This window comes from Fomitopsis serialis (assembly GCF_022376445.1).
Source record: "Fomitopsis serialis strain Sig1Antser10 chromosome Unknown B0H18scaffold_244, whole genome shotgun sequence".
NCBI lineage: Eukaryota > Fungi > Basidiomycota > Agaricomycetes > Polyporales > Fomitopsidaceae > Fomitopsis > Fomitopsis serialis.
Window position 1 is genome coordinate 13,251 of NW_025955204.1, and position 22,082 is coordinate 35,332.

General features: G+C 56.0%; 5 protein-coding genes and 1 non-coding gene across 6 annotated transcripts; 2 read left to right on the top strand and 4 right to left on the bottom strand.

Moving 5' to 3' along the window:
• Nucleotides 1-2,669: 2,669 nt before the first annotated feature.
• Nucleotides 2,670-4,925, bottom strand: B0H18DRAFT_890215 (P-loop containing nucleoside triphosphate hydrolase protein; the record flags this gene model as incomplete). The annotated part of the gene is made up of 5 exons (XM_048041298.1): nt 2,670-3,145; nt 3,213-3,693; nt 3,752-4,408; nt 4,468-4,551; nt 4,608-4,925. The coding sequence occupies 5 exons, from the start codon at nt 4,923-4,925 to the stop codon at nt 2,670-2,672; spliced, it is 2,016 nt and encodes a 671-aa protein (XP_047885393.1).
• A 524-nt stretch (nt 4,926-5,449) lies between these two features.
• B0H18DRAFT_961143 (uncharacterized protein) lies at nt 5,450-7,743 on the top strand (the record flags this gene model as incomplete). The annotated part of the gene is made up of 3 exons (XM_048043035.1): nt 5,450-6,145; nt 6,202-6,526; nt 6,590-7,743. The coding sequence occupies 3 exons, from the start codon at nt 5,450-5,452 to the stop codon at nt 7,741-7,743; spliced, it is 2,175 nt and encodes a 724-aa protein (XP_047885394.1).
• Nucleotides 7,744-8,473: 730 nt separating this feature from the next.
• Nucleotides 8,474-8,855, bottom strand: B0H18DRAFT_1054430 (uncharacterized protein). The gene has a single exon (XM_048031029.1). It carries the CDS (start codon nt 8,825-8,827, stop codon nt 8,561-8,563), a length of 267 nt encoding a protein of 88 aa, XP_047885395.1. The 5' UTR covers nt 8,828-8,855; the 3' UTR covers nt 8,474-8,560.
• A 740-nt stretch (nt 8,856-9,595) lies between these two features.
• Nucleotides 9,596-10,006, bottom strand: B0H18DRAFT_1217107 (uncharacterized protein; the record flags this gene model as incomplete). The annotated part of the gene is made up of 3 exons (XM_048036686.1): nt 9,962-10,006; nt 9,775-9,909; nt 9,596-9,700 (listed from the first exon to the last, which is right to left on the bottom strand). The coding sequence occupies exons 1-3, from the start codon at nt 9,968-9,970 to the stop codon at nt 9,596-9,598; spliced, it is 249 nt and encodes an 82-aa protein (XP_047885396.1). The 5' UTR covers nt 9,971-10,006.
• An 886-nt stretch (nt 10,007-10,892) lies between these two features.
• On the top strand, nt 10,893-13,320 carry B0H18DRAFT_1127286 (uncharacterized protein; the record flags this gene model as incomplete). Its single annotated transcript, XM_048035272.1, has 9 exons — nt 10,893-10,982; nt 11,050-11,127; nt 11,196-11,237; nt 11,296-11,365; nt 11,417-11,473; nt 11,524-11,555; nt 12,284-12,498; nt 12,554-12,653; nt 12,718-13,320. 9 exons carry the CDS (start codon nt 10,893-10,895, stop codon nt 13,318-13,320), a joined length of 1,287 nt encoding a protein of 428 aa, XP_047885397.1.
• Nucleotides 13,321-20,079: 6,759 nt separating this feature from the next.
• Nucleotides 20,080-20,160, bottom strand: B0H18DRAFT_t158. Its single transcript has one exon. It is a non-coding gene; the product is annotated as a tRNA-Arg (tRNA).
• Between the last annotated feature and the right edge of the window lie 1,922 nt (nt 20,161-22,082).

Genomic DNA, 22,082 nt, shown 5'->3' on the forward strand with positions numbered 1-22,082 from the left:
GAGCGCAAACCACCGATGCTGGGCATTTTTGCTGATACCTGGCTCTTCCGACTGCTCTGAGGCGGCGACGGACCCGCAGGGGTATTCCGCGCCAACACCTATACCAATGAGGAACCGCATCGCGCAAAGCATGTCGAGCATCCCCCGCACGCTATGGTTCGCTCCACTTGATGCTGCGGAAAGGCCGGAGAAGAGGGCCACGATACCCGTTGCGAGCATCTACAGGCAGTGTGATTAGCCAGGGCACAACGAAATATTCAAGCGAAGGCGTTAGATGCGCGGCTCGGATTAATGAGACTCATGTTACGGAGACGCGCCGGCTCGCGACGCGAGCTTCGCGGTGACAGTTGCAGGCAAGGCGCCTCGCCAAACGTCCCCGCAGATACGGAATTCCGCTCCATTTGACGGGTCAGCAGGAGAGGTAGGTCAGCAGGCAATGACGCTGCAAACACGCCTCTCCTCCCAGATGCCGGCAAGCAGACACTGAATTTCCGAGCGATGCGGTAAGCAGGACGAGACGCGTAGATGTGGCTTCCGAAAGTCAAGAACTGTCCTTATATGCCTCGGGCCTCTGCACGTCGTAGAAGGTGGAGAGCAAAACACTCACCATACCGGACTTCCGACTAATCTTGTCCGAGATGTAGCCGAATATGAGCATGCCAACGACGGTGCCCGCGAAGGCAAGCGACGTGAGGGTGTTACTGTACGTGGTATCGATCTGGTCCGGGCCATAGATCCGCTTGAGGAGGGTATTCACTGTAAATCGCGAAGAGACTGAGTATATGCGCGAGAAAGGAGGACGGGTACACGCACCGCTCCCAATGATGTTGTTAGCATAACCTGCCAATGAGCCCCGTCAATTTCCTGCATCGTCAGACATGGACAAACAAAGTACCGTCAGAGAACAAGGCGGTCCCGCAACTGGCATACGATGTCAATGTCGTTGTATGTGGCTGCGAAGAGCGAGCACGTACGCAAAGATGAGGGAGACCTGGCTGAGGCCGACGCGTTTCTTGCCGGTGGAAGCCATTGCTCGAGTCGACGCTCACAGTGAAGGGAGGTAGACGAGACGGGGACGGTAGGGCGTGCGGGACGAGCATCATCGCGCTGATATACAGTTTGCGGGGAGAGCGAGCACCATGCTCCGGCGAATTCTGCTATCTTTTTCTCCCTGATGGCCCTGGGTTATGTCCATATTCGGCTTATCTCCCGGCGCACGTTCGTCCTCCTCCCAAATCGTGGCCCCGCTCCAGACAGAACTCTGTCCGGCCACATCACCGCCCACCGAATCCCTGCCGGCAAGTCTGCCCTGCATAGCCTTCTCTCGCCCCGGTGCGCCAACGTTCGTGCGCTCAGCTGGTGGTCGACGACGACGTGCTGGGTCTTGCTGGATGCGGACTGCTGTGCTGTGGCAGTCCGGCTGGCGTCGTCCATGTGGAACGCAAAGTGGACCTGATAGTCGGATCTGGGGGCAGATGGGCGCCCATGTACGATCCAGATCGGTGATCTCGCCGACTCATTTTTGAGCAAGTTTCCGAGATGGTCAATAAGTTCATCTGAGCTCCTCCTGGCGCAGGCAGCATCCACGTACATGGCTGAAAAAAGGCTGTGTTTTTATCGTGTATGTGGTGCCTGGACCAACATGGCGCAGGTGGTACTCATCGACTTTGTTTATGAGATCGCACTGCCGATCGACGCGATCGAGCTTGACCTGGTCCCGACGCTCAGGGGTCCGTGCGCATGTACAGTCCTTCCTTTTATGCTCTCCTATGATTCCACCACCGACCGAAACACTCGAGCTCGGCGCACACTTTCTATGCAAAATCTGGAAGTCCCGGGCCTCCCTTCGCGCGCAGTAAGCCGACGTCATCGACCAGCGAGCGACTCGCCCGCGGCACTCGCCCACAGAGATCCGGATGCGGTGGGACCTAGATCATTTTGACTTCAGCCCATGCTTCTTGCATCGACCAGGGCAGCTTCCTCGCCCTTTGCTTAAGCTTACAACCGCCGCGGTACACGTTGCGGACTCGTAGGATCTGCCAGTGTCTGTCAGCCTGTTCCGTTCCTAAGTTTGTCTTCTTTCATTTATGCACGGGCTTCCGCTGCCAGCAATCTGCCGACCGCGCTCAGAGGATGTCTAATAGGCTCGTGACCAGCCGTTTCGAACTCCGATGAGCGTTCGAAGAACGGCTGGTACAATCGGAAGCCCTTTACGAGGGGGCCTTAGGCGCTGCCGGATTTGGGCCCCCGTGTGAATCGACACTTAGTGAAATCGCGTGTGTCCTCCTTGTAGCTCTCAGTGGACGAGCAGTCCGACTCCGTCAAGGATTCATATTCAATGACTGCCTCACCACTCGCTCGCACTACGCCGGTCAGATGTTCGAATACCATTCAGATGCTGTACTACGTATGTAGAAAAATATTTATGATTGTGAATCGGAACTTGCTGTTGCTCGCGCAAGCGATGTATATGTGGTCCAAAACGAGTCGTAGGAGGTGGGAAGTGCCGGGTGAGATAACTCGGGGCCCGGGCCTGAGCTCGCAGCGGATGATGTCGCAACAGGACCAGGGGTATGTTCGACACGGGCTCGCTTGGTTGGTCTGGCCACTGCACTCGCCTCATGGCTAGTCTCAGTGGACGACGAGCTGCCCGGGTCGACGTCTGCTACTCATTTTGATGCAGCCGTTCCACTGGGCTCCAAGCGAGCAGGATGGCTGGATAGGTTGGAAGACGCAGCGATGCTAGCCGGTGCGTTTGTTTGCTTCGTCGTTTTCTTCCCGGGCTTGGGTATGAATTTGATGTTGAGCGCGGCAATGTAAGTGATCAGCTCATCTCCGTATTTGTCCCACCAGACCCATGATGGCTTGAGAATTGAGGTGAGGATGTTGTGGGGGAGATTTCCCGCAGTGACGAGGCGTTCAATCGAGCTGTCGTCCAGGATGGCCGTCGAGTCGTATAGGCTTCCCGGGTGATCGCGTTCGTACACCATGTCTCGCCAGTCGCACAGTTTCAGCTGGGCTTCGACATCTGGGTGTCCACGCGCAACGCGTTTAATCTTCTTCGCCGGCAAAACAGCACCAGGGCGCGTGCGATCAAGCAGAGCTGGATCACATATGTCACAGCAACTTGAGGATCCTGTAGGCGCTGCATACGAGGTCCGTACTAGATCGTTAGCTGATACGAAAACCAGGTTAGAGGCCTATACACAAACCTGACAAGGGACTCTCAAATGCGTCTGCCCAGATACGGCGGCGACAGCGGACGCTCTGCACGAAAACCAGTAGTCCCTCATCAAGCGCCTCCGTGTCCAGTCGAGGCTGTTCGCCCGCCGGGACATCGTCTTTGCATGTGTTGCCTCCGTGGTTGACGCTGTGCGCTTCGGCATATTGCTTCGGAGCTTTTGCTTGCGGTGCGCTGCTCATATTCTTCTTCTTCCTCCCCCTCACTGCCGGTTTGACCTTGCCTCGCCCCAGTCCGTCCTGTCCTGCCACTGTGTTGGCCTGTCCGTGACCAGCGGGTGGCGCATTGGATGGCGTCAAGTCGATTGAATATGCAGACCGTTCGACAATCAGCACGGCCAGCCCTGTTCGACCTCGGCCTCTTGCAACGCGCCCCGCACGCTGGATGAAGTTGGAGAATGTCGATGGGAGCTTCCACTGGACGACGATGTCTATATCAGGTATATCACATCCCTAGGGCAGGTAAGTCACTAAGCGGTGTTTGATGAGATGCATGAACTGATAAACGTACCATTCCAGCGGCTTCTGTGCACACAAGGATGCGAATGTCACCATCCCGGAATGCAGCCATCGCAGCGGTGCGGTACTCAGAAGACAGAGTCGCGTTGAATGGGCGGATCAAGTCTGCAGACAGGGGACCTTCTGGTCGATGTGCAGTGCGTCTTTCGAGTCGGTCTGCGAGGAAGTCAATGATTTCCGCCCCCGTATTGATGTTGTCGACATAGATCCAAGTTTTCGGGATGTCCTGAGGACAGCTGGCTGACTGTGGGATGACGAAATCCAAGTCTTCAAACGAGTTCAGAGCATGCTGATTGGCGCGTACGACGAGAGCGATGTTCGGGCGGTCATTCCCGATGTTGACAAACCGGCTGCCACCCTTGGGGAAGTGGAGTTTGCTGTGAATGTCTCGGCGCACACGTCCGGTCAAGGTGGCTGTCAAAGCAATGACCGGTGTCCCGCGTGGAAGGAATGCGCGGATAACACCCAGGGATGCATACTTCTTGCGGAAGTCTGCTCCCCAGTGCGAGACACAGTGTGCTTCGTCAATAACCAAGGAAAGAACGTGCCTCGTAAATTTGGAGTTGCGGAGAATTTTCTTCACAAAGGTACGTGACTGAAGCATCTCTGGCGATGCGAGAATGACCTGGTATTTGAGTGCGAGGATGCGCTGGAGGGCCTGAACTCAACCATGATGTTCCGAAGACGACAAGACTGTCATTACTGCACCTTCACGACAAGCGGTGAGCATGAACCGTTTTTACTACTGACAGCAATGGCATCGAGCCCAAATTGCTCTTTGAATGTCTTGACCTACGGAAAGTAAGTAATCTCAGAGTGCTGAATGGGCATGCACGTAACTGACATACCATCTCGTCTTCGAGGGATAATAACGGCGATACCATGATCGTCACCTTCGCTCTGTCCTGTGGCCAAAGGTGTGCACCAGCTACTACAGCCGTCTTGCCCGACCCGGTTGGGGCCTGAATCATCATGTCTACCCCTTCCAGCTGTGCCCGGATACCTTCCAGCTGAAAATTGCGTGCAGGCCACCCGTACGTCTTGTGAATGAGGTCGTGCAATTTGCTGACATCGTCTTCAGACAGTTGCTGCCACTTGAACCCACCAGCCGCGTCACGACGACGAGCCCAGCGCTGACTGAACGACCGTTTCCTCAAACGAGCCATGGTTGCAGTGGTTGGTTGGTGTATGAGTGAGTGCAGTTGAACTTGCGAATGAGCCTAGCAGTGGCGGTGGCGGTGGCGTTCCGGCAAGCATAATGGTGAAGTACACCGAATCTTTTTTCTTCTGTACTGCTCTCTGCATATCGCGTACACTCGCTTCTTTTCATAATGATATGGAGGATTCTGCAAATCCTTTCGATGACTCGCCACTGAAACTACAAGGCTTGTGGGTTATGTCCCCGCTCCCACCGTCTTCACCCCTTTCCCCGCTGCCTCCGTCACCCATACTGCTGCCTTCCGCATTGTTCTCTGCCCATGAAACTCTGAGCACGTCTGTGCTAGACCGGCCATCCGTCGAGGCCCACCCGTCTGTTGCAGGTCCATCTAGAGTCCTACCCACATATCCTGTTCCAGCAAGTGTCAGTCTCCATGACCCGCAGACCCCGATCCGCTCTCACTCCAACAACAATGCTCACCCGAGTAGCCGTGGCCCCGACAGTTCATCGCCCATCCGGGGGAATCGAAAGATGCGCAAGCTTCAACGACAAGCCAAAGGCCAGAAGCAGCGTATCAACACGCTCCGACAGCGGCGCATAGATCGCGAACATCGACTTGCAGGAGAGATTTCAGCTGCAAATGCAAACTATCAAGCGGCCGTCACAGGCAATATACCTAGCGGGTCAATGCTGACCTTCGAGAATGCCATGCACAGTGAACCCAGGGCTCGTGAAGACAGTCCTGATGCGGAACTACCTATACCGCGCATGCCGCGAGAAGAGGTCTTTGACCAAGTTCTCGCTGTTCTCAAGTCCCATGGATACAGCTGGGGCGATCTCGTGCTGTACCTCTCCGACCCTGCATCAAAGAGAGGAGAGGAACGGTGGCAGGGGATGTTTGACATTCCAGGTCGAATTGACCAAGTACTCACCTACTGGACTTCATCACGCAACAGCCCAACTGGCCGGCGAGCGGTACATTCGTGGGTGATGGACTATATCAAGAAAACCATTAGCCGTGAAGGTACCCGAGCAACCAAGAACAAGATGCTTCAATCACGTACCAAGGCTGTGGACGAGGGTTTCTTCGTGAACTTCAGCCTGACGAAGATTCATGATCAACTCGCAGCGCTCTGTCCAGTTACCACGGCTCTGATGAGAGAGTTTTCAATGACTCGGCGGCAGAAGAAGACACTTACAATCAATTCCATTCGACAGAACGAGCTGGTATGCCACTCTCATGGAGTCTACAGCGAGCCGCACTGACCGACTTCGGTCACTAGCGTGTTGGTACAGCTTTGATGGGCCTCCTAGCCGAACGTAGTCAGCAAAACAGCTATGGACGGCATGTACTGGGCCTGTACCTCTATGCGACCGGTGCGCAGCGCCAGTGCATCAGCATCCTGTCACATATCGGAATATGCAGCAGCTATACGGCCATCGCAGGAACATCAGGGCCTGGGTACCATCCGACTAACACCTCCGACGACACTCGAAGCCCTGCGCAGTCACCGCCTTCAAGTGACAACGATGAATCTGAGCGAGATGACAATGAGGAGACGGAGTCTGATGACTCGTCCCAGTCTGAACTCTCCTCGATCGATGAAGGTGAGCAGGTGCATCCATTTGCTGCAGCCGAGGCCTAGAGTTGACGAGTCGGAAACCCACCAGAATATCCGAGACAAAACCGTGCAGAGGAACAGCCTGAGGAGCCCAACAGCCTTGAGACCATAGACGAAGACCATCCAGACGAAGGTGTCCACGGCGCTCTCACCGAGCGACTCGGCGGGGGTATACTCCGGCGCCTTTCCGAAGCCTGCCGCCTCAATACCCGTGCAAAGGCACGCGTTCACGAACTCGCCCACGTCTATGACAACATCAACTGGATTCTGCACGCCCCCGAGCAGACCATGAGCAACAAGGACTCCATCGAAAACGGCACCTGTGCCACAGTATTTCCACTCTTCCATGCCTCTCGCAGCGACATGCTCACTGTCGACCTTCTCCACGCTTTCGACGTAGCCCCGGCTCTTTCGCGGGATGACATCCTCCTCAACGCACCCGAGACACAGCTATTCACCAGTCTGCTCGAACACGCTGTCCTACGCGTCATTGTGTCGTATGGAGGCCCCGCATTTGCTCGCTTTGAGCCCGATGTTGACCGAACACTGCCTCGTACCTCGGAGTGCATCCCGCTACACAAGACAGAGGTATACCCTCTTCGTGCCATGAACATCGAGGAAGCGAGTATCAAGGGGAATGCGGAGGTCATGGAGGCTATGTTTAGTGAGCTTGGTCATGATCTGGACTCAACTAACTTCACCGACACCGTCAAGATTGTGTTTGGCGACCAGCTCTCAGTTGCCCGCCTTCGTGCTGTCATGAGCAATCGTGCAGGCCATGATACCCTATCCCGATCGATGCTCTTCGCCACCTTCGCACCGGGCTTCTTCCACTATCAAATGGCTGCGACGTTCGGTTTTCTCGAGACGCACTGGGGCAACCCTCACCTGGGCCAGCATGACCCTGCGTGCCTCTCCTGGCACAACACCGTGCTAGACCGTAAGCCCTTTGTCATAACAAATCGCCCGCCGTATCGTGTTGCCCGCGATCTCATCTTCCATTCCTTATACGGCCGCTTGATACACTGCCTCGAGCTTGTCAGCTCATGCGACAGCTTGGACGAATACGCGGAGACTGTGACGTTCGAAGATCTGCAGCGGCACGTCGCGGACATCGTGTCGCAATTCGCAATCTCAAACACCGTGTCTAAGCTGCGGGGCGCACGTTCATCAGGAAAACCTGAATTCCCTAATGAGACGTAATAGGAGTATATGAGACATATTTTGATACAATGAGTACAAATTAGAAGCTTTAGCTATTAGCCAACATTCCTTTACCCCGAAAATGATTAGTACTAATTAGTCCCTAATGATGTCCTAATGAGTTCCAATGAGAGCTATCTGAGGTGTAATCCTCTGACAATCCCGTATACATTAGCTATGATCCTTCACCATGAGTCCTCAATACATCGAGAGAGGAGAGTGAGCGCATGCCTGGCCATCTCGCATGATAACAATATCTGATTCAAAGACTGTATTCTAGATACATATCTACTGAGAAACACCAGTGCACGTAGTAATCTATCAAACCCGCAGCCTAAGACAGGTCGCCTGCCCGCTTACCTGTACGCGCACCCGCTTGCTCACCTGCACACGCGCTCCCACTCGATTACCTGCTCGCCCGCCTCCGTGCCCACCCCGCCTACGTGTACATTCGGTAGCCCTATTTGTGCGTTAGGCATTGCCCAGCACGCTCACGGTTGCCGTGCCCGTTTGCCTGCCCCTCCGCGAGTTCTCCCGTCAACCCGTCAATTTGCTTGTCCGTCCACTCGTCTGTCTGCCCGCTCGGTTGTGCACCCGTTCGTCGGCCGTGTCTATGTACTGGGCGTTCGCACAGCGCACTCGCGGTCAGCTTGTGTAGTACTTCTCTGCACCCTGTACCCACCCGCCCACTTGCCTACTCATTTGCGCGTCCGCTCGCGCACCCACTGACCCACTTGTCAACTTCCCCACTCCTCCACCTGCTCATCCGCCATCCGACGGCTCACCTGCCTACCCACCAACCACCCATCAGCCATGTCTACACGCAGGTCGTTTGCCCTGCATGCTCGCGGTCGACGAGCACATTGTACTGCACGGCGCCACTCCCTGTGCAGGCGGTCAGCTCGTTCATTTGTCTGCGTTTGTACTCACCGCCACCCATACATCGACTACAAACCACATTCTCATTCGAGCTATCACTGTGCAAGTGGTAGTGCACGCTCGAACGCGTGCACCGTAGCGGAAGCATGCAGAGTGGGTGGATTAATATCGATATAGGGCAACTTTGGCATACGTACCTCGACATCGCAAAGAGACACCAGTGGTCGCGCAGCAGCATCCGCACACCGAGAGCCTCCGCATCGCGCATAGTCTGCTTGCTGTCCGAGTCGAAATGCAAACGCCAATGAGTTCGGAAACGTTGCCATTAGCTGCGAAATTATCGCCATCGGCCTCCTCGTAGGCAACCGCGAGGGCGTGCAGATCACAGCAAAACAAGGCGAGGGCAAATGGGCGTCCAGATGAGCTGGCAGGAGGGCGAGAGTGCAGACAGGCAAGACAGGTGAACGAGCAAGCGAGCGAGAAAGCAATCGCGGGCAGACAAGAACGGGCAAGCGAGCAGACAAGTGCGTGAGCTAGCAAGAGGGGCGAGTGGGCAAGAACGAGCGGTGGAGCGAGAGTGGGAGGGTGGGCAAGCCGGCGAAGAGGAAAGAGTGGGCAGGCGAACAACCTACCGAGGGTGTAGGTAGGCAGACGGCGGCGAGACGGGTGAAAGCGGGCGGTGAGAGTGGGCGGTGAGAGCGGGCGGGTGCGAAAGGGAGAGCGCGAGAGAGTAGGATGGACACGTAGACTCCATCGAAACCGGATACGCGAACTGCTGGGCAAGTAGGCACGACGAGCTCATTGCTCGTCGACACACCTACTCCAGTACATTATTACAGAGTGAGACGGCGTGTGCGCGAGCAGACGGGTGAACTAGGGGAGAGAGGGAGAGCCCGAGTCGTCGAGCGAGCAGGCGGGTGGGCAAGAAGAGGGGACGAGTGGGAGAACGAGTAGTAGACAGCCTACGGGCAAGCTAGCGGTCGAGAACGGGGAGCGGCCGAGAACGGGGAGGAGCGTCAGACAGGTGGGTCCCAGTGGGCGAGACGGGCGATGGAAGTGCACGAGCAGGCGGCGAGGGCTGGTGAGCAGACAGCGGGGGCTGGTGAGCAGGCGGCGAGAACGGGTAAGCGGGCGGCGGGAGCAGTAGGCAACAGCGGGCGGACGGGTGTGAGCGGGCGTAAACGAGAGGATGAACGGGCGCGAGAGGATGGGCATGCGCAGGAGGGTCGCAAACGACTCTGGTGTGGTGTCGAAGAGCGCGAGGCCCACGGCTTCATCCTGAGTGTCCTGATAGCGAGCGGGTCAGAAAGTCCAGTTGCCGCACGTCAGACGGACTCACGATGTCCATGAGTGGCGATGAGGTCGAGGGGTGGGTGCGGGAAGGTACTGCCAGTCATCGCGAGAGGGAGGACAAGTGGCAACGTGGCACTTGGGAGACGCGAGCCAAGTCTTTAGCGCCGAAGCCCGGCTCTCGACTTAAGTTAGTCAACAACTTGCAAGTCCAATCTCGCCCGCTCACTACTCGCCGCACGCGTCGACCCATCTGCCTACATACTCGCACGCTGTCTTGACCATCCATTCACACTCGCTCGTCTGCCCGTCTCTGCGCCATCCGCCGCCGCGGCGATCCGCGTGGTTATCTGCCCACTCACTGGACCGTCGTATTCAACTCGCGACTCACCCACGACTCGGACTGCTATTACCAACCACCATGCCGACCCCCACGCATCAAAGCTCCAGCGCCATCTCCTAGTCATACAGAAACAAACACGGAAGGAGGAGATAGAAGATGGGTGGAACGTCAAGGGCGACTCGGGGAAGAGGGAGATTATAGCGAGCGCAGAGGCCCGGGACCCAGAGGTACGCCCCGTTTAATGCATTTACTAATCGCTGAATCTGTTGTCAGTACATGCTCATGCACGCGCATCGGCGGGTAGCTCGTTGTGTGTGCTCGTTGGCTCACACGTCCGCCCGCGCGCCTCTATGCTTGTCCACGCGCCGCCCTCTTGCGCCCGTCCTCTTGCGCCCGCCCGCTCCCTCCGTCTGCTCTCGTCCGTCTCGTCCGTCTCACCCGCCCGCCTGCTCGCACACTTGCTCGCTCTGCTCGTCTGCCTACCTTTTCCATCGCTGCCTCGTTTGCATGTCCACTCTCACGTCTTCGCCAGCTCGCCCACCCCCCCTGTTCTCGCTTGTTCGCCCATTGGCGACGCTCCGCTGGACGAGCATGTCGGAAGGAGGGACCGTGTGTCAGCAATGCCGAACGCACGGGAATGACCAGCGCGGAAGACCTACTGCAGTCCACGCATTCGCGCACGCTGGACGCATATTACAATGACACACGCCTAGGACGTCGGTCTCCGGTACGTGGTAACCACGTCACGTCCATCGTGATCAGTTTATCACTCCAACTCACCGTCTCCCATCCAGCAGATCTTCGCCCTGCTCGCTGACACGTCAGCTGCACACGCGAGCTACACGCCCGAGCTCATTACGCTCGTATTCCAGGTACATCTTGCACAAGCGCCGTCCACTACTCTGCTAACTTTCGTCCTCTCCCCACGTCGCTGTCGTAGCCACAGAACGGCCCGGGTCCTGTCGAGTCGAGTTGCACCCAGGTACGTGTGTCCCGGCCTTGTCGTAGCCGTGCGTCAAGGCGGCTGGTGGTCTCTCCAGAGCACGACTACCCCGCCCCAGGGGTACACAGCCGTGCGGACACGTCAGCCGTACATCTTGCAGCCCTCCGGTACGTGTCTTGTCCCGCACATCCGACGTCACTGATCGACCTTCGCAACAGTCGTCCTGCGGTACTCAGGGCGTGACTTCTTCGATGTTCGGGATCGCGACTCCATCGGTACAACTCGTGTCTCCTCCTCGTCTCACCTTGCTGACCGAGCCATCCAGGGCTTGTTCGCGTCGTCCTGCATGGGTGCACGGTACGTTCATCTTCAGCTGTCTTATGCGACCTGCGTACCGTCGACGAGTCTGATGGCGCATCCCGGCTCACAGCGAGCACAACAAATGACTTAGGAAGGCCGGCGTGGCTCAGACAACTGGTCCGCATGTGTGAATCAAATCTAGTATGTGCTCACTATGCGCCCTACTTCTGACTCCACCACGATAATTACAGTGCTGACCTGCTTTCATTTCAAAACAGAATCACAGTTTGAACGACAACAGCCCGCATGCCCATCTGCTGAGTGGACAAGTCAGCCGGAAGATGCACATGGGCACGAGCTCAGTCTGCTGTTCTCGGGGCAAATGAGAGTTCCAGTCTTCATAGATTAGATGATAGGTAGCTGTTGTACATACTGTCTTATTGTAATGATGAATATGTCTGCATACCCAGGTAACCCAAAGAGCATAGTGAAAACCAAGTTGTGGCTGTACAGTATTTGTATTTGCATCACAATGTGCTGAGAATTATGAACTATTATCAACAAGTATGGCTAACATGAATAAGACCTTCAGAGTATGAACTAAAATATGCATATTATTCTGATTAGTCCTAGTTTTACTCAGTTAGAGTGTCATTAGGCTGATGAGACTAATTTGGTCTAAGATAGTCAAAATCAGGGAATCCAGATTTTCCTGATGTTCACGAGAGCTTGCCAGAGCGCAATCAAACAATCCGGACTCCGGGGCCATACCAGCTGTGACACAGGGGGACATGGTCTTTGAAAACGCATGCCTGTTCCTTCGAGATGCCCTGGTGCTTCGAGAGTTCAGCGATGCCATCAAGGCCGGCGACTCGGGTCGAATCATACTGGTGCTGAAGGTATTAGCACTCAGCTATCGAGGGAGTGGTCGTACGAAATACGCGCAGGAAACCCTACATGTCATTCACAACCTGACACATATTTGGCCGAAGCCTCTGCGGTATGGTTCCTCTCGTCCAATCATGATGATGCTTGCTCACTCTAATGCGGCACAGCACCATAGTGATCAATAACTGGCTCGTGAATACCACCGGAAAGCCCAATCATTGGTACCCTGTGGACCTGCTGCAAGAGCACAACATATTCTGGACCAAGGTGAGTGCGACTCTCAATTGCGCTGCTTCGTCGTCGCTCACACCGAAAAATATCTATGTTGCAGAGGATATACAGCGCGCAGGGAAGCGGCGCTTCGTGGGACTGGCTTGAGATTACCTCGCCTTGCATTGGGGCCTTGCGGCACCTAGTGACATCAATGAATGATGCGTTAGGGTCACGGCAAGGCATCAAGCACGCGGAACCTGACCTTCGACGCGACATTGAAGAACTTCGACGCTCGCTCGCAGATGCTAATGTTTACAGAGTGGAGCCAGGACGGGTGATTGATGGCGAAAAGGCAGTCACACCGAACGTCGTTGCGGTTGGAGTGTCACAGCTTTTGGGACCGCTTGGAGAGTACAACGCAATGTTCGCCCGTTTGAGGAAGCGTCGCGCGCGAACATCGCCTCTTGTCGGCGGTACGATTGACGCGCCCGGAACGGCGACGGCGCGAGACGACTCACCGGGCAGTGATGTAACAACCGACTCGGACCATGCAAACACTGATGCGAACTCGTCCGGCGACGAAGACATGATGGATATCGACGACGGGGTGTCAGACGGCGAGGAGGAGGACGCAGACGTCAACGAGACGGAGTACTGGCTGGAGCACGAACCGTGGTTTACATTGGACGAGGAGGCCGATGTAGATCCTTATCTTGACTAGTCGAGCTTGCATGATTTACGCAATAGATATATATATGATTCAATGTACCTAGAGACCGTAGTATGCGTCCATTGCCAAACTTGCCCAAGGACGCCCATGAGCCAGAACGCGATACACGCGTTTTCACTAAGTGTCGATTCTCACGGGGGCCCAAATACGGCAGCGCCTTAGGGACCCCCGCAAAGGCCTTCCGATTGTCCCAGCCGTTAGAATGCCTGCTCGCCCTTCAAACCCCGACAACGAGCACGTGCATTCTAACGGCTGGTCACGAGCCTAGATGTCTAACTGTATTTGCGCGCCTGGCGCGTGCGGGTAGGTTTGCGCGCACGTTCGTCGAGTGTGGTACCCGCCATACGACACTGGCGACTCGCCAGAGTTCTGCGTGAGTGCTTCTCTGACGAGGAGAATGAACCCATGGGACTGGCCACCGGCAGCAGGTGTACACTGTACAGCATGTGGTACCTCTCAATATCCAACCGCTCGCTTGGGCAATGACTGCCCATACATAGGGCTTGACATTCTCGCTTCTATTCGGTGCACGTAGAACTCAGGCTGCAGCCGTAGTTCCGCCTGCTCTGGGTGCGGTCAACTCAGTCGCCCGCGAACACGGGTGCACATGGGCGTCGGCGTCATGGCGGGTGAGTCGGGTTGGTGAAACCTGTGGCCTCGGACTCAGCAAGGATTTTGAAACAACTCTCACAGGCCTTCATAGAAAACTTGCTTTCGACTGGTCATCACGGCCAGTATAGTCCCCGTAGTCCCTCGTCTCAACCTCAGATCCCTTCGAATTCTCGGACTCGTTGGACAAGACCAGGGCACATGTGGATCAGCATGCATGCCGTCAACTTGAAGACCCCCGTGAGACATTGTTTATACACCCTCTTTCCATCACCCTGGACTTCCATGTGGATTCGCCCTCGGAGGCAGCCCAGGGACTGGCCCCTTCTCAAATGTGCCCCACTAGAGTTGCGTGTCGCCGTTTCGCATTTGCCTCAGCCTTTGGCACACCGAATTGTCGTTGTTTGCACCTCGAGTTGTTTGAGGCGATGCGCCAAATCATGCTCCTCAGACCGTGGTGTTTACCAACTGTCGCGCAAAGCTCATACAATACCACCGCTGTCCCGCCTCCGACTGGTTCATGTCCCGACCAAACTTCCTCCCCATAACTGCGGCTGGGACACCGCGTCCTACGATACCCCAAACGACACCTGCGCCCTCGTCTCGCTCGCGGCTTTGTTCTCTATCGCACGTTCGCGTGCCCTGCGCTCGCGCTCGAGAAATACGAACGACGCGACAACCTGATCGCGGATCTCTTGCGCCTGGCCTTCCAATGAGAGGGTCGCGACCAAGCCTCCCTCATCGGTGAGGGTCCGGCGGAAGCTTGCAATAGGAAACGCGGTCTGTTCTGCCGTGTAGAGCTAGGGGCAAGTTCCTTCCGGTCAGCTGCGAAACACGACATAGCTTGAGCAAAAGGCCTAGTCCTAACCGCCAGGGTCCCGCGAGCGCGGTTCTCCCGCCATTTGTACTTGCGCCCTCTCTTGTCCTTCATCGTCACGTCCATGTCACCCACCATCAGCATGTCACTGCTCCCATACTGCACGACATCGATGCAGACGCCGACTCAAAGTACACACCGTTCGAACGGCATGATGCCCTTGCTCAGCCACTTGCCATACGCCACAGACTCATCCTCGCCGATCCTCACCTTGGACGAGCCCCAACCGAGGTCGGACGTCTCGAGAGTGGCTACGTTCGCGCCGGATGTGTCGCTCACGCGGATGGCAGAGCCTCGTGCAGTGCGCGTCGCGCTGACTGTGTAGAGAGGTTCACCGTCCGGAGAGAGGAGAGTGGTGTTGAGTGGAGAGTGAGGGTCAGTACGGGCGCGTCCATGGTAGCTGGCCTCAATGTGTCGGCTTCACCATGCAATCAGAATGATCTACTGCGCTACTGAGATGTGTGCTCGAAGTCGGACCAACAGGTCATTTTGCATAGCGGACTCGGAGCCCGCCGTATTTAAGGCTGTGCCGCGAGCCTGAGACAGCCGTACAAGTCACTCGCGGCATCTCTGCGAAGGAGACAGACCGCAGCATGAGTGCACTCCGACGAGCCGCAAGACCACGAAAAACGACTGCCAAGCACAAATATATGCGCAATGCGCATGCATGGCACTGTACGGTCGGCCGGTCAGGGGCAAAATGCGGGGAACGACGAGCGTCCCATGTGACCTATTACCAGCGATGTTAATCGTCTCGCGATCTCCGTTCTGGCCCCGGACCTTGCGCTCATCCAAGGGTTCGAACCTATCAACTAGTCAGTGCATAACAGCAAAGGCGCGCCTGCAGTCTGCGTCGCCCGATAAATGCTGCCCCTGAGACAACCACTTATAGAACAAGCCTCGCACCCGAGTCCGCGCCGGACGTTCGCCACGCAACCCCCACCATAGCACTGCACGATGGCCGACCACCCTGAGATCATCATGCTCACACTCACCCCGGACAATCCCTGTGACACGACTGTCACCGACGCATCCGGGAAGGTGCTCTACGTCGTGTACACCGAAAATGGCAAGAACGCTTCCACGACGCGTGTTTTTGAGGGCAACTCCGACACCATCGTCGCGGAGCTGAAGTGGTCGGACACGGGCCTAGTTCTCGGGAAGGTCACGCTTCGAGAAGGAAAGACGGTGCCGATGCGCGAATGGATGAACAAGAGCAAAATACCGTTCAATGAGTGAGTCGTGCCGTCTTTCGAATGGCTGGGGGAGATGAACGAGGAAATATAGCAGTGTGGCATTCAAAGACGAGAGTGGGAGGCGGTATAAGTGGAAGGGACTCTCACCTGGGCGAGCATTGGAGGTCAGTCAAACCACTGGCGCTTTACCCCATCTTCCATAAAGAGTCCTTACTGTATACAGCTCTACACCGAAGATGACGGCTTCAACCAGCCCATCGCGGGATTCCACAAGTCCATCACAGACCGGAGGGTGAGCCCCCGAGATTGACCCCGGCGACGTTACGACTCACACCACGCGCGGACGAGCTTCGCGAATTGGTGGTGTGCTCGTTCTTGTTCCTTGAGACTGACAGAAGGACGAAGGAGAAGAGTTTCGGTGAGACGGGGTTGAGGATGATGGCCAGTCCGGGTGTCATTTGAATCTTGGGTCTGTATATGGAACCAAGGCTGCTGGGACAATGGAACAAGACGATGCTGTTCAGTTAGTGACCGAGTAACGCATCAAAGATTTTTCTGCACATGCTGCAAAGTGAGATGGCATTGAGAATGCCTACGGTAGTGATGAGCTATGCGAATGCTTGACAGTGCGGAGCCCAGATCATCCAGCAATATCTTTCTCCCAGAGGAAGCAGTCAACGACATACATTCACTTGTGAGCTTATAGCAAAAGTTGAATAGCAAAAAGGTCTTCAGAGGTCCGACGAACGTATGATGCTAGTGTTGCATTGGCTCAGGGCCTTTCCCTCCGTTACTCTTCTTCGCCAGCTCGTTTCTACGCGATTTCAGTAAGTATCCTAGAGCGGAAGCCAACGTTGGACGCACCTTAGCTGCACGCTGAAATCGTCCTCGATATCATCGTCGTCCCAGTTATCCTCCCAGAGCTTATCCCCACCACTCTTCGCCGCCCCCGGTGGCGCACCGCCGAGATGTGCCAAGTCGGTCTGCGAATCATCCCAGTCTATCATGCATGCGGTGAGCACCCATGTACCGGGATACCTATGGCGAGTTGCTTGACGCACCTGCAACAGTGAACTCCTCGAACTCATCGTCCTCCTCGAGCATGCCCAGGTGGGGCACGGACTGCTCGCCCTTGGGCTCTCCCTCCTTTGCTTCTGGGGCTTTTGACGAAGATGCTGCTGTAGACATGGTCGCTGTGTAGGTGAAGGAAAGATGGGCTGTCGACCGGAGCAAACGGATGTGCACAGTTCGACGCGTGGATCGAGGACGGGGACGCGTCAGACTCGGTCGTGGGAACTTGATCATGTGCGGAGACACGATCGGTGACCGCGACGCGTCTGTGGCTGCCACTCAGCGCTGCGACCAGTACATACTTACTCAGTCCCAGTGCTGTCTCTGCTTTTCCCTACCTCGCGACCACGCCACCAGTCACACCCTAGTATACAAATATGGTCAAAGAGACAGACGAGACACGGAGGGCTCGCGCGAAGGCACAAGCATCTTCGCATCTCCCGAGAGCCGTCGTTGGCACCTCTCATTCATCGTCACCTCCGCAGGTTGCCACCTCGGATGGCTTGGGAGGCGGCAGGATCGAGTACATTCGCCAGGCATTCCACGCTCTCGGCGCACCAAGCGTTTCTGCAGATGACATGCGCAGGTTATGCAAGGGACCACTCGCCGATGCTCTTCTATTCATGGCCGAACACATGAAGGGGCGAGCCAAAGTTAACCAAGCGCGGCAGACCATCCAACAGTACGTCTGCGCAGGAGACAGCATAGATGCCGCTATGTAGCTGAAGCGTGTATATAAGGATGCGGGAAGCAGGCCCTTCTAGCGGGGTATCCTCCGAAGGGCAGCAAACCGATTTCATGAAGGCCAAACATGCAACAGCGAGATTGATCGGGGCGAAGAACGAGTTCAAGGAAGCTCGTAGTCAACTAGACAGCCGGCTTGAGTTGGTTTCCAAGTCCCGTACGTAAAGTATAAGCCTTTGGGGTCCCGAGGCAGTTGATTCATCACCCCCATAGAGCGCGAATTGGAACGATTGCAGGTTCTCCTGGACGCCAAGCGGAGGTCTCTTTTCTTATTGCAAGTTCTCGAGAAAAAGGAAACTATCCGAAGTTCAAGGATCAAGGAGGTAGACCGGCTGATGGGTCAGCTTCAGTGAGCAGCTCACCAGATGCATCACCATTGACTCACAATTGGCTACCCAGGACAGAAGCAGTAAAGCTCGTTAGTGCCTCGGCTGCTCTTGAGCGCGGATTTTTTACACGTCCAGATTTGATTAGACAGGCGATGTACCTGTCACGAACACCGCAACACAGGGACGACCAACGAAACGGATACGGGCGGAGCACACGCAGGACGTTCTGGCCGTAAGTCGACTCCAATAGAATCGCCATGACGCACCATTTACGCATCGAATAAGGCTCTACAGGCATACCACATCCGCCTTGCGGGCTCAAACACCTCGTCTAATGACCATCGACATGGCGCCGAAGCACGACGGAAAGCCAGTGAAGCACGTCTCCGTGAGGCCTTAGGCAAGAGGACTGAAGAGGATCTGGTGTTAGTGTCGCTGCCTATGCATCCCTCGTCCTGGGCTGAATGCTGATCACCACGTCGACGAAATAGTGAGAAGTGCCAGAGAATCGCTCGAACACGAGCAGAACGGAGTCTCCGGTATGAGTCGCCGGTCCCTGCGCGAGCGTCGGACGAATTAGATGACACGCTTCTAGACGATATGCACGCCCGCATCGTACGTTCCCCACCTCATCCTCACGGTATGAAGTAACGTTGGCGAGTAGAGTGAGAAGGAGGAGAAGCTGCAACACCTCCTCAACGAGATCGCAGATCTTGAGAGAGCATGTGCTAAAATCATTCAATCCGTGCGTCCCGCTCATTACCCAATCACATTCTGGGTGTCTACAATTATGACGCAGCTATCGGCCTTTGATGAGCTCACGCGACCAGAGTTGTCTCGGTCTCTTGAGGAGGAAGTGAAGGCCGTGGAAGGATACGTCGACGTGCTGAGGCATTCCATCATGCAAAGCGGGGACATGCAGGGGGCACACGAGGACCCGATCATCGAGGGGAAGGTGAGATGGACTGGGGTGAATGTGCTGGACACCACTGATTAGGCTCGCTGTAGTCCTGGCGCCAAGCACTACAGGATGTCCAGGCCGATATCGAGCAAGGTGCGTCGTTTTCGATGTGCCGCAAAATGCCTTACCTTACTAACGCACCCATGCATCCATGCAGCACATGCGAAAGGTGCATTTGCCCGTTCTACGCTTCTTCTCGACACCTCCGCCATACGCGACTGCGCTCAAACCACAAGAATCGAGGAACTCATCGGTACGCTACCGTTCTTGATACCCAACCCCCAAACGACCATCGCCAATGCTGACCTCGACCGTACTCCTGTTTTCAGCATCGCATCAAGCCCACCAAGCCCATGTCAACGAGCGCAACTCGTCCCTCCTCGCGCGCAAGCTCGAGAAAGCGAAGATTGGCGATGCTCTGGGCCAACAGATCGAGAAGCTGTTGGCGGAGAAAGACACAGTCATCGCGATGAGTGGGTCGAGCAAGTAAACTCGCTTCGTGTGGCGCAATCAAATCCTACTGCTCGCGAGCTAGGACTTGCATGGCCTCAGGGTGCAACGTTTTCGAGCGACAGTGACATACTAAACTAATCGTCGAATGTGGTACTCGGTTGAGTACGGGAAGCTTGATGATATTGAATAGCTTGTGCGTCCATAGAATTGTGTGAGACCCGCGCAAAGAAGTGAGTTGGAACAGCCATGATTCGACTCGAGAATGGAGTTCAAGTTTACGACCGTGTAAGTACCGGTGACCGGCGTTCAAATGTTCATGACCGAGTGCGAATGTACAGTACCAGACTCTGCAATCAATGATCCACAAGGAAACAGAAGCTCAATAAATCAGGCTTGCGTGACGTTCGAGGTGATGATTGGTTGTGCAGCTCAGTTTGCAAACACGTACTGTAACAGTGTAAGGGGCAAAAACGCATACGGTGTGTGTTCTTGCGAACACACACCATACGCCGACCAACCTGGGATTCGAACCCAGAATCTTCAGCTAATCCCAGCCGGAAACTGACGCCTTAACCATTAGGCCAGTCGGCCGTTGCAGTGTGGCATGAGTTAGACAGCCACGTAGTGCCAGGGCCACAACTCGTTACATAAGTCATTGAGTGTTACATTCACTAATAATAGATCATTGTTGATTCGCCCAACTTGCCTATTAAGGCAGCTTACCTACTCTTTTGGGGCATTCGCCGTTTGGTCGTATCAGTTTCAAGTATACTGGCGGAGCCGACGTTGGATTATGATCGGCACAGGTAACGCGCAGTACGACTGGAAGCACGTAGCAGCAGTGACCTTGACCTTGCCTTGACCAACCTGAAGTGAGCAAAATTAGATACTTAACTCAAAGTGGGTACACTCCCAAAGCGCATGCGACTAAAACAGTGGCTCAGGCCGCTCAGCCACTTGCGACATTGGCGTCGGGCTCGCGAGATGCGTCGCGTATGTACTGAAAGGAGAGCATTGCGTCACCCCTGCGGTCACCATCGGGTAGCGGCGGCGGATCACTGCTCTCAAATTCTGAATAAGGGAAGGCTCGCACCATATGCAGTCATCTTCGTTCGCTTGGTGTCAATTTGGTGACGACCGACTGACGTCGACCGATGCACGCCGCTGGGCATCGTGACGGGTGCCCACCTGCCTGCGTGATGCATATAAGTCCCGCCACGGCCTTGAAATTTCCCCACCTTTTCTATCCTGACCACGACATCGCGAACGCCCTCGCCCTCGAGCTCAACATCGCACACAGCAGACACCATGGCATCCGCAAAGGGCCCGTACAACCTTCCGCCCGGTGAGCGCGGCGTCGACAACCTCACGTACAACCCCATGGCAGACGCCAGCCCCGATAACGCCGCGTACGAGGGCACCAATGACGATTTCCATTCCGTCGGCGCCCGCGGTGCGGACAACCAGCCCTCCTTCCGCGACGCCGGCAAGGAAGACCTCGAGACCGAAAGGTCCGATGCGACGGGTAGAATTCCTCGCAGTGCGTATGCGGGTTGCTAGATTTTCGTCGGGACTGATGATGATGCTTTCTACTAGGCGAAGTCAACGAGCTGTTGGATTCCGCCACTAGCGACGAGCGCAACGCCCAGGGACGCACGCGCGGTAATAAGGTCGACGCATTCAGGCAGGAGAGAGACCTCGACAGGGCATTCGACGAGAGCGGCGTCGCTGACGCTGATCAGGACATCGAGGTCGGCGCGGCTACTGGACGCTGAGTGCGCCCAGGTCCAAGCAAGCAATGTCCGGCAATAAGTTCAAAGGGATTGTACATTAGAGCCGCACCTGTACTCGTTGTGATATTAGCATCCTTGGGCGTTTCCCTCTGGACATGTTCCTGTGATATGACGAGTATTGGAAGCCCGTGCTGTCGTCTCGAAGTCGATGAATTCAACGGACACCGTGGCGAGGCAGGTGCGGTGCACTCAATGCCGCTGACGTCGGTGATTGTGGTCCAGCATTTCGATTCTAGCATAGATACTTCGGTCGTTCGAAGGAGAGAAACGAGCAAAGCAGCCGGCTGAAAGGACGTCGCCACAGTGCAGGCGATATGGATGACAATGTTGGTGCCGAGGAGGAGGCTGCATAGTGGAAGTTGGTGGCGCACATCTCAGCCACCGATCTCATCTCATTTGGCCCGCGCCACCGGAGCGCACGAAGGCAACACCCACCTTGCACCGCGCCGCCACGAGCCCCTGTTCTCCCCACACGTCCTCGCTCCTGGCACGCGCGCACCCCCACACCCCGATGACGGTCTTCCTCCCGCTGGAGGCGTCGTCGCCCGTTCCGCAGGCCCCCGCCTTCCTCGTGCCCACGCCCCAGCCAGCCGCACACCTCGGGAAGGTCATCAAGGCGATCATGAAGGCGCGGCGCATCGCCGTCGTCTGCGGTGCGTAAAGCGGGCGCGAGTGCTCGCACGGTCGTTGCTGATGCGTGCCTCGCGTGTAGGGGCCGGC

Excerpts from the sequence above, each read along its gene's own strand:
- B0H18DRAFT_1054430 (XM_048031029.1), bottom strand. The coding sequence starts at position 8,827 with ATGTCGAGGTACGTATGCCAAAGTTGCCCTATATCGATATTAATCCAC.